We start from the raw sequence: 12,400 nt of genomic DNA on the forward strand, positions 1-12,400 counted from the left end.
CGGCACTCGGGCACCCGCGCGGGGTCACGCAGTGCCGGCTGACCCGCCAGTGTCCGGCATGACGAGCTGGGGTCTCGCTGCTGCCTCCGCCTGGCTTCAGCGCTATGGAATGCCTGCGGAGCCTGCCCCGGCTCCTGTCATGCGCGGCGGGGCTGCCCCGGCACAACCTGTGTGCTATGGCTTGCGGCCTGACTCCGCGCGCCGCTGGACTACTTGGAGGGAGCCTGGCCGCGCCGCGGTGCAGACCCCGTCTGCCCCGCCTGGCAGGTACTGTCTCCCCCCCAGTCCTGCCCGCCGCCTCTCCGCCCCGGGGCGCTGGAACGCCGGCCCCTCTCTGCCCACCCGACCCGCGTGGCTGAGGCCGCCCCGGGTCTTCAGCCTCGGTCTCCGGGTCGGCACCTGGGGTTTTGTCAGCTCAGGTCCGCGGGCAACCCGGGGCGCCACGGTCCGGAACGCGGCCCTGCTGGGATCCGACCGCCCGGCGCTGTTCTCCTCGCCGCCCCTTATGCAAATCTCCCCGCCTGGGTGCTCTGGTGAGGTTTTTTAAAACCTGTGTAACTTTTAGTCGTACTCAGTTCTGAAGAGTGGGTTTATCCACCTGAAATACTTAAGTATTAGTTTTGCCTTCCCTGTTTTTTACCTCTTTTTTTGTGGAAACATTTATACGTGTGTCCAGTTGCCCAGGTAAGGAGTGGAAACGCACCTGGTCTTGAGACTTCACAGTAAGTTGCTCTGAGAAAGATCTGGCTTTGTTTTCAGGTCCTGTGCAAAGAGCCAGACAGAGGGATCAGATTGAGGCGGGGAAGAAGGAATCTGAGTTATTTTTTCACCAAATGGTGAAGCACGAAGATACGTTAACATTTTCACAAATGCTGATTTCTAGCGCTGACGTTTATCTCTATTCAGCTGGCTCTTACTTTGTATTTTATAAAAGGGGAACAAACTTCAGGTGCTAACAAATTACATGAGTCATTAAATGTAAGTAATGAGAAAGATTAAGGTCGGAAATGGGAATATATCTGCACGTTCTGTGGAGTTAGGACCACTTTGGAAGCATAAAATAATTGGTAATATTTTTACATCTCTCATTCCTCTTATGTTTATTTTTTGTCAGATATTAAAGTTTACTCGGTTATACTTCAGAGCTCACTTCAGCTCAGTCTAATCATGTTTTAACTGTATTTTCTAATAAGATCATTCCAGTTCAGTGGAGTCCACATTCCAGTTGGTTATTTTCTAGGCATTAACTATAAAGTGTATAGTATATCTTTGCAAAAGAAGTTAATACTTAGAAGTCTGTAAGTCAAGCAAATCTGATATTGGAATGCTGAAAGGTCAGGTGGTACTTGAGATCTATGTTTTCTGAAAAAAATCTACCAATATAATTTGCATGAAGAGCCTTTTTAAATCATGTAAAAAAGGATGGGCATTTTAACCTCAGAACGTTGTTGTACATTTGTTTATCCAACTCTGAGATACCGATAATAATTAGAAAAGAAAGTGGTTTGAATCCATAAATTATTCTAATGCCTCACTTAAGCCATTACTTTTACAAAATCATTCCCTGTCAAACCTAATGCAATCACCTACAAATGTTAAAATTAAAAAATAAAAGTGTTTCTTTATTCTCTAGGAAAAAGTTTCAAAAATTAGTAAAATAGTCTGAAGATCTCTGCATGCTATGAGAGATGGATCTTAGTTATATGTGAAAAACAAGCATATGATCACAGGATATTCTCTAATTCATTCTTCAGGTGAAATGCATCGGTTTATAACTTCTGATGTCTCTCAAGCCACTTTAGCCAGTGTAGCCCCAGTGTTTACTGTGGTGAGTATGTATGTTATGTTTGATAACTTACGGAAGTATTTCTCCTACTTTTCTAAATTAACAGGGTTGGACTGGTGGGCCACAATATTATTTTTCGTTTTATAGTGAATCATTATACTTAAAAGTCAGGTTGTCTTTGTGTTTTGCTTAATAGCTGGTGACCTGGGTTGCCAGTTAGATTTGCTTAACAGCACTCTTGAAACTGCTAATGATTGTGGAGCTGTTTAATATTAGAACACGTCATTCGAACCACAGTTTAGAGCTTCCTACTTGAATATAGGCAGACTTCGGAGATATTGCAGGTTCAGTTCCAGATAACTGCAACAAAGCAAGTATCTCAATAAAGTGAATCGTAATCTTTTTGCTGGTGGAGGGCCTTGCCTTTAGTATGTAAAAAACACAACATCTGTGAACAGCAATAAAGCAAAGCACAGTAAAACAAGATATACCTGTACTCAGGATTTCCCCTTGCATGTATTAAGTGCTTGAAGCCTATTAGCCATAGAGGGGCTTGAAACCATTCCATGTAATCAACATAATACATAAAGAATCACTTTGAAGGCAGCACAGTGTACATGCTTTGAAGGGTCATGATCTCTGCAATTTCTCTGAAATTGCTCCGAGGAGAAAATTAAGTAATGTATATCACACACAATATTTAGAGAGAGAAATAAGGCCATTGGGGCAAAATGTTAAAGAGTGATTCTAGGTGAAAGTTACATGGTAATTGGTTATAATCTTGCAGCATTTTTGTAGGATTTCAAGTTTTTCAAAAAGTTTAAGAAAATAAGTGTTTGCTGAGCCAGAGTTCCCCAATTCAGATCTCAGCTCTGTCTCTTACTATTAACTGGGTGGACTTGGACAGGTTATAACATATTTGTGCCTTAGTTTTCTTGTATGTAAACTGGGGGAAATAGTACCTACTGTATAGACTTCTGGTAAGGTTTAAATTAAGTCACATACCTAAAGCCCTTAAAAGACTGCCTCACCCATGGTACACATTTAAGATGTTAGCCATCACCATCATTTTTAGACTTAATAACATAAGAATTCTTCTATATAAACTATGCAGAACAAGATGACCCCCAGAATTACATGTAAAGGTTATCACTTTTTCAGTGCTCTGAAAGAGTTGGCCAGTTTAGTTAAACAAGAATACAAAATCAGATGATAAATATTGAAAAAAGGTTCTTTGTAGGTGACATCATAGTCTTACCAGTAACAATTAAGAAAATCAATTGATGCTGATTGACATCAATTTCCTAAACTGATGACAGTTTAGAAAGTGAGCTAATCAGCTCCCTTTTGGTTATGCGAATTACATTGCTATGTAAACATTTAAAGAAATTGTATGATCTTTTTTAATCAAAAAATTCTCATTAAAAATTACAGAAATATTGAGATATAAAAATGTTCAGTATGTATTAAGTTTAAAGTGGAGGATAGACTGTAAAGAAGTGTGTGTAGCATGAATAGGAAAAAGTCTGGAAAGACGATCAGTAAAATATTAGCATAGTTTTCTCTAAAATATGTCGTTTCTGGTAATTAAATAGTTCTACATATCTTGATTTTTAGATTTTCTGCAGCAAATACATATTTGTGAAATAAATTTAAGGAGGAAAGCTAGTCTGTATTATGTAAAATATAAAGCTTCCTTTGATGTAAATTTCCCTTTCACACTGATACTTTGTGATATTTGTTACATATTTATTTTTGCTTATGAGAACCAAGCTATATATGGTGAGCATGCATGTTTTTCCATGGTGATAATACAGGACTTGTACCTCTAACTATATTTCAGAGTGTATCTTTTTCAAAATGCATGTTTAGTAATAATTGGTACAGCCCGGTACATAATGATATGATAAATATTACTTGATATCTTCAAACTTGACTGTGGACAGATAGTACAGAAAAGTATTCCCTCTGCTTTACACGAAAAAATTACATTTTCTGCATTATATCCTCTCTCCAAACTATCAGAAGAGGCCTTTTCTGTAAATCTTTATTGGTTCGGTATTGCCCACCAGAGAGACTTTATAGCCTCCAGTAGATACTTAGATTCACAAGATAAGTCACAGTTGGTACCAGTCTATTCTGAAAAATAAAAGGGAGTGCAGAAGGGCAGCATCAGGTGTTTCCTCTTCAAGAGAAGTCCATGCAGCCATCCAGTGGCGGCTCTATGACAGCTCAGGTGCAAGGAGATGATATTCTCAAAGATGGGGGTGAGGTCCACCTTGGCTTAGAATCCCCATGCCCTCTAGTGCCAGTATCTCTTGTCATTGTGTCAGAGGCACAGCCAGTACTCTCACAAGGAACATGGCCAGTTACAAGAGCCATTACATGGCTTCCCACCAGATATCTATAATTCACTCACTGGCCTTCTAATCCATTGGCGTCCACCAGTCATTGGGCATTTTTACCATACACAATGTTACCTAGTAACACAACTGATACTCCTTTATCACATTTCCAAGGGAACCAAGGTAGAAACTTAATTCAAGTCAAATTTGTCCTAGCAAAGGAAAAAGATTTTTTTAAACCTTTAACTCAAAACTGAATTTAACCTAAAGAAGGGCAGTAATGGTTTATATCTGCATTTCAGTATTTGGGAGATATCATAGTATCATATGATATGTTATCATAAATAGCATATTTGGAGGAAATGATATTTTGTTTTTACTCTCCTCAGACAAAATTCGACAAAGAAGGAAATGTTACTTCTTTTGGTAAGTATCAATAAGTTTTTCTGAGTCACTGTTTAAAATCATATGCTGTGAGTATATGGGTTTGTAAATGAAGGAGGAGATCTTTCTTCAGCGTTGTCCTTCAGTCCTCATTGGAAGTGGCAGTACCTGGACTATGCGTATTCTCCCAGGATTTTGTTTTTCCCGTCAGGAGCCACATTCACTCTAACATGATGTTAAAGGGATGTTGGTGTGCAGCTGGAACACAGAGAAACACTCTTCCCTTTTGTTTCTCCTCTTTAGCCTTCCTTTCACAGTCCTCATATTCATCTCCTGTACCATGTTTAAAGCATCACATAATACCACTGACATTGCGGTGGCAGTGGTTAACTGAAGACAGGAGGGACAGGGCACTGGATGGCAGTCAGATGGAACTCTGCCAGCAATTGCTGTAAATGAAACTAAGCATTACTTTATTGTCTGACTTCAAATGCAAGTTTCAGTCACTTCCGATTCCATGATTCTATTTCTGCTATTGCTGATATCATAGTGGAATATTTTGGGTATTTTTTTTTACTGAATATCTCCTTCATAAGATTGTTCTATATAGAGCTCTGTCACAGATGTGGTTTGACGTTACAAGTACAGATAATACTATAATCAGTATCATTTTTTGACTTTATTATGCTTTCTCTTAGATAATTTAATTTTTAGGTTGGGGAATCTAGTGTGACAACTGACTTTATTTTCTCATTTTGTATTAGTCTAAGAAGAAAGAAAATTGAACGTATCTCTTCACAGATTTAAAATATGATAATGTAGTGAGAAAAACAATGTAATAATGTACAGTTCATATTAAAAAAAAGGTGACAGGTCTCTAGAGCTAGAAATTGAAACTGAAAGTTTCTAACAGTGTATAGCTATGGTTTTTATATTGTTCCCAAGGGACTTCTAAGTACAGAGAAATTTTATGAATTATGGGTAACAGGAGAAAATAGAGTTTGACCAGATTTAACATGAGTCTGTTTTTGAAGTAAAAGTGGCTATTAAAAAGACTTATTTTAGCTTTTGTTTCTGGTAATAATAGAAAATTCTCTGGGTAGGATGATGTGCTCCAGTATTAAAACTTCTTCAATTGATTAGTTTAGCCCTTTCTTTTTATTGAAAGTATCTCTTTTTTCTAGAAAGGAAGAAAACTGACTTACATCAAGAATTAGATCTTCAAGCCAGAGATTTGAGGTTTCAGCATTCAATGAGCATCACTACCAGAAACAATAGGATTATCATGAGGATGGAGGTAAAGGATTTTATTTCATCTACATTTCTCCACAGCAGTCTTACGAAAGTTATGCCCATAGCCTAGTCATTACCAGAGGACTATAGACTAGTGGTTACTAGTGGGGTGGGGGAGGTAGACTAGGTAAAGGGGGTCAATCATAGGGTTTAGGGGGGAGGGTGAAGTGGGTAAAGGGGACCAAATATATGGTAGCTGAAGGAAACTGAATTTTGGGGTGGTAAACACACAATAGAATATATAGATGTCAAATGATAATGTACACCTGGAAATTATATAATTGTATCAGCCAGTGTTACCCCAATAAACTTAATTAAAAATTTTTAAAAGAAAGAAAGTTATGCCCTAGCTATTTTGGTCAATACCTAGGTTAAAAGTAATTTCGTAACTAAAAGAGCTATATAAAACATAAGGTATTTTATAACATGTTCTTAGGAGTAGAATTTATTTAATATGGTTACATACCTATGCTCAGCTGATGTGACATTGCTCTATTCTGTCCTGGAGAAGTTCTGACACAGTCTCCATTCTCACCTTTTACATTTAGTCTCTAGTTTTTGAAATGATAAGGGAAAGAAGTATGATTTATAATAGACATTTTCAGTTGTATACAGTTATGTGTGATTATAATAGCTACCAAAAACATATTCTGGTTTTTCACATAGCCCAAGGTCTGTTTTAAAGTTTATAATCTTAAGTTAAATTTTTATTTTTATGGTAAGCTTTCTAAAATATATTAATCTTTCTCATCTACTTAGAGTACACCAAGTATGACTTTCTCTAGTAATTCAGAATTAATATGAACATAAGTTATTATGGTAGGCTAAAGTTTAGGGTTTAAAAATAGATGAGGAGACACAGGTCTCAGTGGTATTGATCCTGCAGTGAATATGAGATTTGCTTTCTTCAAAAAGTCTTTGATGGCAGGTTTTCGTCCATTTATTTAGAATTAATAAAAAATAAAAGAAATAGAAACTGTCTTCTGAGTGCTTTTCTCTAGGAAACATTCTTCACTTTTGTTATCAGAAGCTAGCACCCTTTAAAACAGTATCTCTTTAATGAACAAAGAAATGAGTGATAAAGCAAATTTAGTAGAATTTTAGTCATACAAGTGGTATGTATATAGGTATTTGGTATGATTTTTCAATTTCCTGTATAAATATAAATTGGAAAAAAATTTTAAATCTAATTTTTATATCACTAATACAGTGGCCACAGACTACTTTTGTTACTTTTCTAACAAGATGCTAGTCTTTCTCTTTAGAATTAATTTCTAATTTCTTTGTTCTTTTTTTAAATTTTATTTAAATTTTTTTCAGTTACAGTTGACAATGTTATGAGTTTCAGGTGTACAACATAGCAATTAGACATTTATATAACCCACAGAGTAATTACTGCATAGCTCTAGCACCCACCTGACACCATACCTAGTCATACAATACAATATAATTGATTGTGTTCCTTATGCTGTATTTTACATCCCCATGACTATTTCATAACTGGCAATTTGTACTTCTCCCTCTACCTTTTCCACCTATCTCTCCAAGCTTCCTCCCATTTCGTGACCATCAAGTTGTTCTCTGTATGAGTTCGTTTTTTTTTTTCCCTCTCCTATTTAGTCTCAGGGCTTTAAATACCTTATTTTTGTTACTTTATTTTTTATTTTTTTAATTACAGTTGTCTTTCAGTATTATATCAGTTTCAGGTACAGCGTAGTGATTAGACATTTAACTTGAGAAGTGATCCCCCTGTAAGTCTTGCAACCACCTGACACCATACGTAGTTCTTCCGTATTATTGACTATATTCTTTATGCTATACTTTACATCCCTATGACTTTTTTGAAACTTCCAATTTGTACTTCTTAATTCTTTCACATTTTTCACCCAACTCCCTAACCCTTTCCCAACTGGCAACCATCAACATATTCAATGTATCTATGAGTCTCCTGTTTTATTTTGCTCTTCAGATTCCACATTTAAGTGAAATCATATGGTACTTGTCTTTCTCTGACTTAAGTTACTTAGTGCAATACCCTCTAGGTCCATCCATGTGTCTGTCCAGTTTTCCCAACAGCATTTATTGAATAGACTGTCTACTCCATTATATATTCCTGCCTACTTTCTCATACTGTTATGGACCATATGGGTGTGGGTTTATTTTTGGGCTCTGTGTTTTGTTCTATTGTTCTATGTACCATGCTGTTTTGATTGCTGTAGCTTTGTAGTATAGTTTGATATCAGATAGCATGATACCTGCAACTTTGTTCTTCTTTCTCAAGATTGCTGTGGTTTTTCGGGGTTTTTTTGTGGTTCCATGTAAATTTATAATTGTTTTTTCTAGTCTAGTGAAAAATGCCATTGGTATTTTGATAGGGATTGCATTGAATCTGTAGATTGCTTTGGCTAGTGTGGACAGTTTAATGATGTTCATTATTCTTACCCATTTATTTGTATCTTCTTTAATTTCTTCAATGTCATAGTTTCCTGAGTACAGGTCATTTACCTCCTTGGTTAAATTTATTCTTGGATATTTTATTCTTTTTGATGCTGTTGTACATGGGGTTGTTTGCTTAATTTCTCTTTCTAATAGTTCATTATTGGTGTATAAAAATGCAATATTAATATTAATTTTGTATCCTACTTTATTGATTTCATTCCGTAGTTCTACTAAGTATTTTGGTGAAATCTGTAGGATTCCCTTTATATGTAGTGTCATGTCATCTACAAATAATGACAGTTTTACTTCTTCCTTTCCAATTTGGATGCCTTTTCTTTTTCTCATCTGATTGTTGTGGCTAGGGCTTCTAAATACTATGCTGAATAAAAGTGGTGGAAGTGGACATCTTTGTTTTCTTCCTGATCTTAAGTTTCATCTTTCCCCTGTTGAGTATGATGTTAGCTCTGGGTTTATCATATGTGGCCTTTATTATATTGAGATATGTTCCCTCTAGTCCCACTTTGCTGAGTATTTTGATCATAAGTGGATGCTGGATTTTGTCAAATGCTTTTTCTGCATCTATTGCTAGATCATTTTTAGACTTTGTTTTGTTTAGGTGGTATATCCCATTAATTGGTTTTCAGATATTGAACAAACCTTGTTTCCTAGGAATAAATCATTCTAGATCGTGATGTATGATCCTTTTAATGTATTGCTGAATTTGGTTTGATAATATTTTCTTGATTTTTGCATTTATATTCATCGGGGATGTTGGCTTGTAATTTCCTTTTTTTGTAGTGTCTTTAGGTTTCATGGTAATGGTGGCCTCGTAAAATGAAGTTGAGAGCTTTCCATTCTCTCGAATTTTTTGGCATACTTAGAGAAGGATAGGTGTTAATTCTTCTTTAAATGTTTGGTAAAATTCACCTGTGAAGCCATCTGGTCTAGGGCTTTTGTGTGTGTTGGGAGATTTTTTAATTACTGGTTCGATTTCATCAGTAGTTATTGGCCTGTTCAGATTTCCTGTTTATTCTTGATTTAGCCTTGAAAGATTATATTTCTAGGAGTTTATACATTTCTTCCAGGTTGTCCAATTTCCTTTATTTCTGTGGTGTCAGTTGTCACTTCCCTTTCATTTCTGATTTATTTATGCCTTTTTTTTTTTTTGATGAATCTAGCTAAAGTTTTATGAATTTTGTTATCTTTTTAAAGAGCCAATTCTTGGTTTTATCGATCTTTTTTATTGTTTTTTTAGACTCAATTATTTTCTCTCTGATATTTATTATTTACTTTCTTGTACTCACTTTGGACTATGTTCTTCTTATTCTAGCTCCTTTTGTTGTAAGGTTAGATTATGTGAGATTTTTCTTGTTTCTTAAGATAGGCCTGTATTGCTATAAATTTCCCTCTTGGAACTGGTTTGGCTGTGTTGCATAGGTTTTTGTGTCATTTTCATTTGGCTCAAGGTATCTTTTGATTTCTTCCTAGATCTCATTAATCCATTCACTGTTAATTAGCTTGTTTTTTAGCCTCCATGTGTTTCTGTTTTTCAGTTTTCTTATAATTGATTTCTAGTTTTATACCACTGAGATCAGAAGATGCTTGACACAATTTCAGTCTTTTAAATTTTTTGAGACTTGTGGCCTAACACGTGTCTGTCCTGTCTTGGAAAATGTTTCGTGTGCACTTGAAAAGAATGTATATTCTGTTGCTTTAAGGTGAAATGTTTGAAAAATATAAATGAAGTGTATCTGATCTATGTATCATTTAAGGCAACTGTTTACTTGTTGATTAGGTGATCTATTCATTGATGTCAGTGGGATGTTATGGTCCCCTGCTATGACTTTATTACTGTTGATCTTTCTCTTTACGTCCATCAATATTTGCTTTATTTATTTAGGTGCTTCTACATTGAGTGTGTAGATGTTTACGAGAGTTACATCCTCTTGTTGGATCGATCCCTTTATCATTATGAAATGGCCATCTTTGTTTCTTATTACAGGCCTTGTTTTAAAAGCTATTCTGTCTGATATAAGTATTGCTACCCCAGCTTTTTTCGTTTCCATGCGTATGAAATATTATTTTCCATCCCTTTTCTTTCAGTTTCTGTGTGTCCTTCAATCTAAAGTGGATCTATTGTAGGCAGCATATGTATGGATTTTGTTTTGTTCCCTATTTAGCCACACCATGTCTTTTGATGGGAGTATTTAATCCATTTACATTTAAAGTAGTTATCGATAGATATATAGTTATTGCTGTTATATTGTTTTCCAATTATTTTTGTATTTTTTTCTGTTTCTTATTCCTTTTATATGTTTATTGCTTTTTATAGTGTCATGTTTAGAGTCTTTCCTCTTTATTTGTTGTGTATCTCTTCTAGACTTTTGGTTTGTGGTTACCACATGCTTCATATATACCAACCTGTTTATAGCAGTGTATTGTAAGTTGACGGTTACTTAAGTTCAAACGCATTCTAAAACATTACCATTTTTGCTTTCTAAAAGGTTTCTGTTTTTGTCATTATCTTTCGCTTCTTTTGTGTATGTTTATGGGTATCTCTTAATTTATTTTTGTAATTACACTTGATCTTTTGCCTTTTAACCTTTTTTCTGACTAGTTGGTTGATATACTGCTTTTACTGTTTGCCTTTGTCAGTAAGAATTTTTTTTCCTGTATTTTCTTATTCATATTTTTTGATATTTTCTACTTAAAGAAGTTCCTTTAACATTTTTTGTAATATTGGTTTGGTCACGACAAACTCCTTCAGCTTTCTCTCTTAGAAACTTTTTCTCCTTCAATTCTAAACAGTAGCCTTGCTGGGTAATCTTTGTTTAGGTCTTTGCTTTTCATCACTTTGAGTATTTCGTGCCAGTCCCTCTGGCCTGCAGAGTTTGTTGAGAAATCAGCTGACAGTCTTATGAGAGCTCTCTTGTATATAGCTAATTGCCTTTCTCTTGCTGCTTATAAGATATTCTCTTTGTGTTTAACTTTTGGCATTTCATTTACGACCTGTCTTGGTGTGAGCTTCTTTGTGTTCATCTTGGTTGGGACTCTGTGCTTCCCGGTCTGATTTCTTTGCCAGGTCAGGGAAGTTTTCTGTCGTTTCTTCAAATAGGCTTTCAATCCCTTCTGTCTCTTTTTCTGGTACCTCTATGATGAGAATGTTGGTACACTTGATATTGTCCCAGAGGTCCCTTAAACGATTCTTATTTTTTTAATTCCTTTTTTCTTTTTGCTGTTTAATTGAGTATTTTCTGGTACCTTGTCTTCTAGATTACTGATTCAGTCCTCTGCTTTATCTAATCTACTGTTGACTCCCTCTGATGTATTCTTTCTTTATTATTATGGTCTTCATTTCTGACTGGTTCTTTTTTACAGTTTCTCTTTGTGTAAGTTCTCACTGAGTTTCCCTGTTCTTCCCCTGTGTTCATTGAACATCCTTATAACCAGCATTTTGAACTCTTTATCTGGTAGATTGCTTGTCTCATTTCATTTAGTTCTTTTTCTGGAGTTTTGTTCCTTCTTTCATTTGGGACATGTTTGTCTCATTTTGGCTGACTGATGCCCTCTGTTTATGTTTATATATTAAGCAGAGATACTCTGTTTCCCATGTGGACAGAGTGGCCTTATGTAGAAGGTGGGGCCCCGTTTGTATTCTCTCTGCTTACCTGAGCCAGGTGCTCCAGGGTGTCTCCTGTGTGAGTCGTGTGTGCCTCGGCATTATAGATGAGCCTTGATTGCTGTTGGCACATCATTGAGTCAGATTGACCCTCAGGCCGACTGGCTGTGAGGGCTGGCCGTGACTACAGTGGACAAGCTCTCATGCTGGGACTGACACTAGGGGATAGAAGTTGCTTTAGTGGGCTCTGGTGCCAGCTGGGTCTGACCTTTGCATGTCATTTGTGTAGGTTGTTGAGTGGTAATCTGGTGTTATCTGAAGCCTGCCACTGGGTATGTTGGTTCTGGAGCCTGTGCTTGGCTTGGTGCTGTGTGGTGAGAGCTACAAAGTCATCTATAGTTGGTTGCCACTTGTGCTGGGCTTGGAGGCACTTGGAAGAGGCTGTGCTATGAACTGAGGGCAGCTGCCACTAGTGCTGGACTTGGGCGCCTTTTTGAACACCACAGTGTGAGCTGAAGCCAGCCACCTCTTGTG

The 12,400-nt window shown here is 36.5% G+C and overlaps 1 protein-coding gene across 1 annotated transcript in view; it reads left to right on the forward strand.

Moving 5' to 3' along the window:
- The window catches only part of MRS2 (magnesium transporter MRS2), a 27,231-nt gene continuing 14,831 nt past the window's right edge, over positions 1–12,400 (forward strand). Inside the window, exons 1-4 of the mRNA XM_016140906.2 lie at positions 1–267; positions 1,755–1,828; positions 4,521–4,557; positions 5,700–5,812. Coding sequence (XP_015996392.2) covers positions 105–267; positions 1,755–1,828; positions 4,521–4,557; positions 5,700–5,812 — 387 coding nt within the window. The 5' untranslated portion in view covers positions 1–104. The remainder of the gene's footprint in view (positions 268–1,754; positions 1,829–4,520; positions 4,558–5,699; positions 5,813–12,400) is intronic.

The sequence above is a fragment of the Rousettus aegyptiacus genome, unplaced genomic scaffold, assembly GCF_014176215.1.
Source record: "Rousettus aegyptiacus isolate mRouAeg1 unplaced genomic scaffold, mRouAeg1.p scaffold_m13_p_17, whole genome shotgun sequence".
Lineage (NCBI taxonomy): Eukaryota > Metazoa > Chordata > Mammalia > Chiroptera > Pteropodidae > Rousettus > Rousettus aegyptiacus.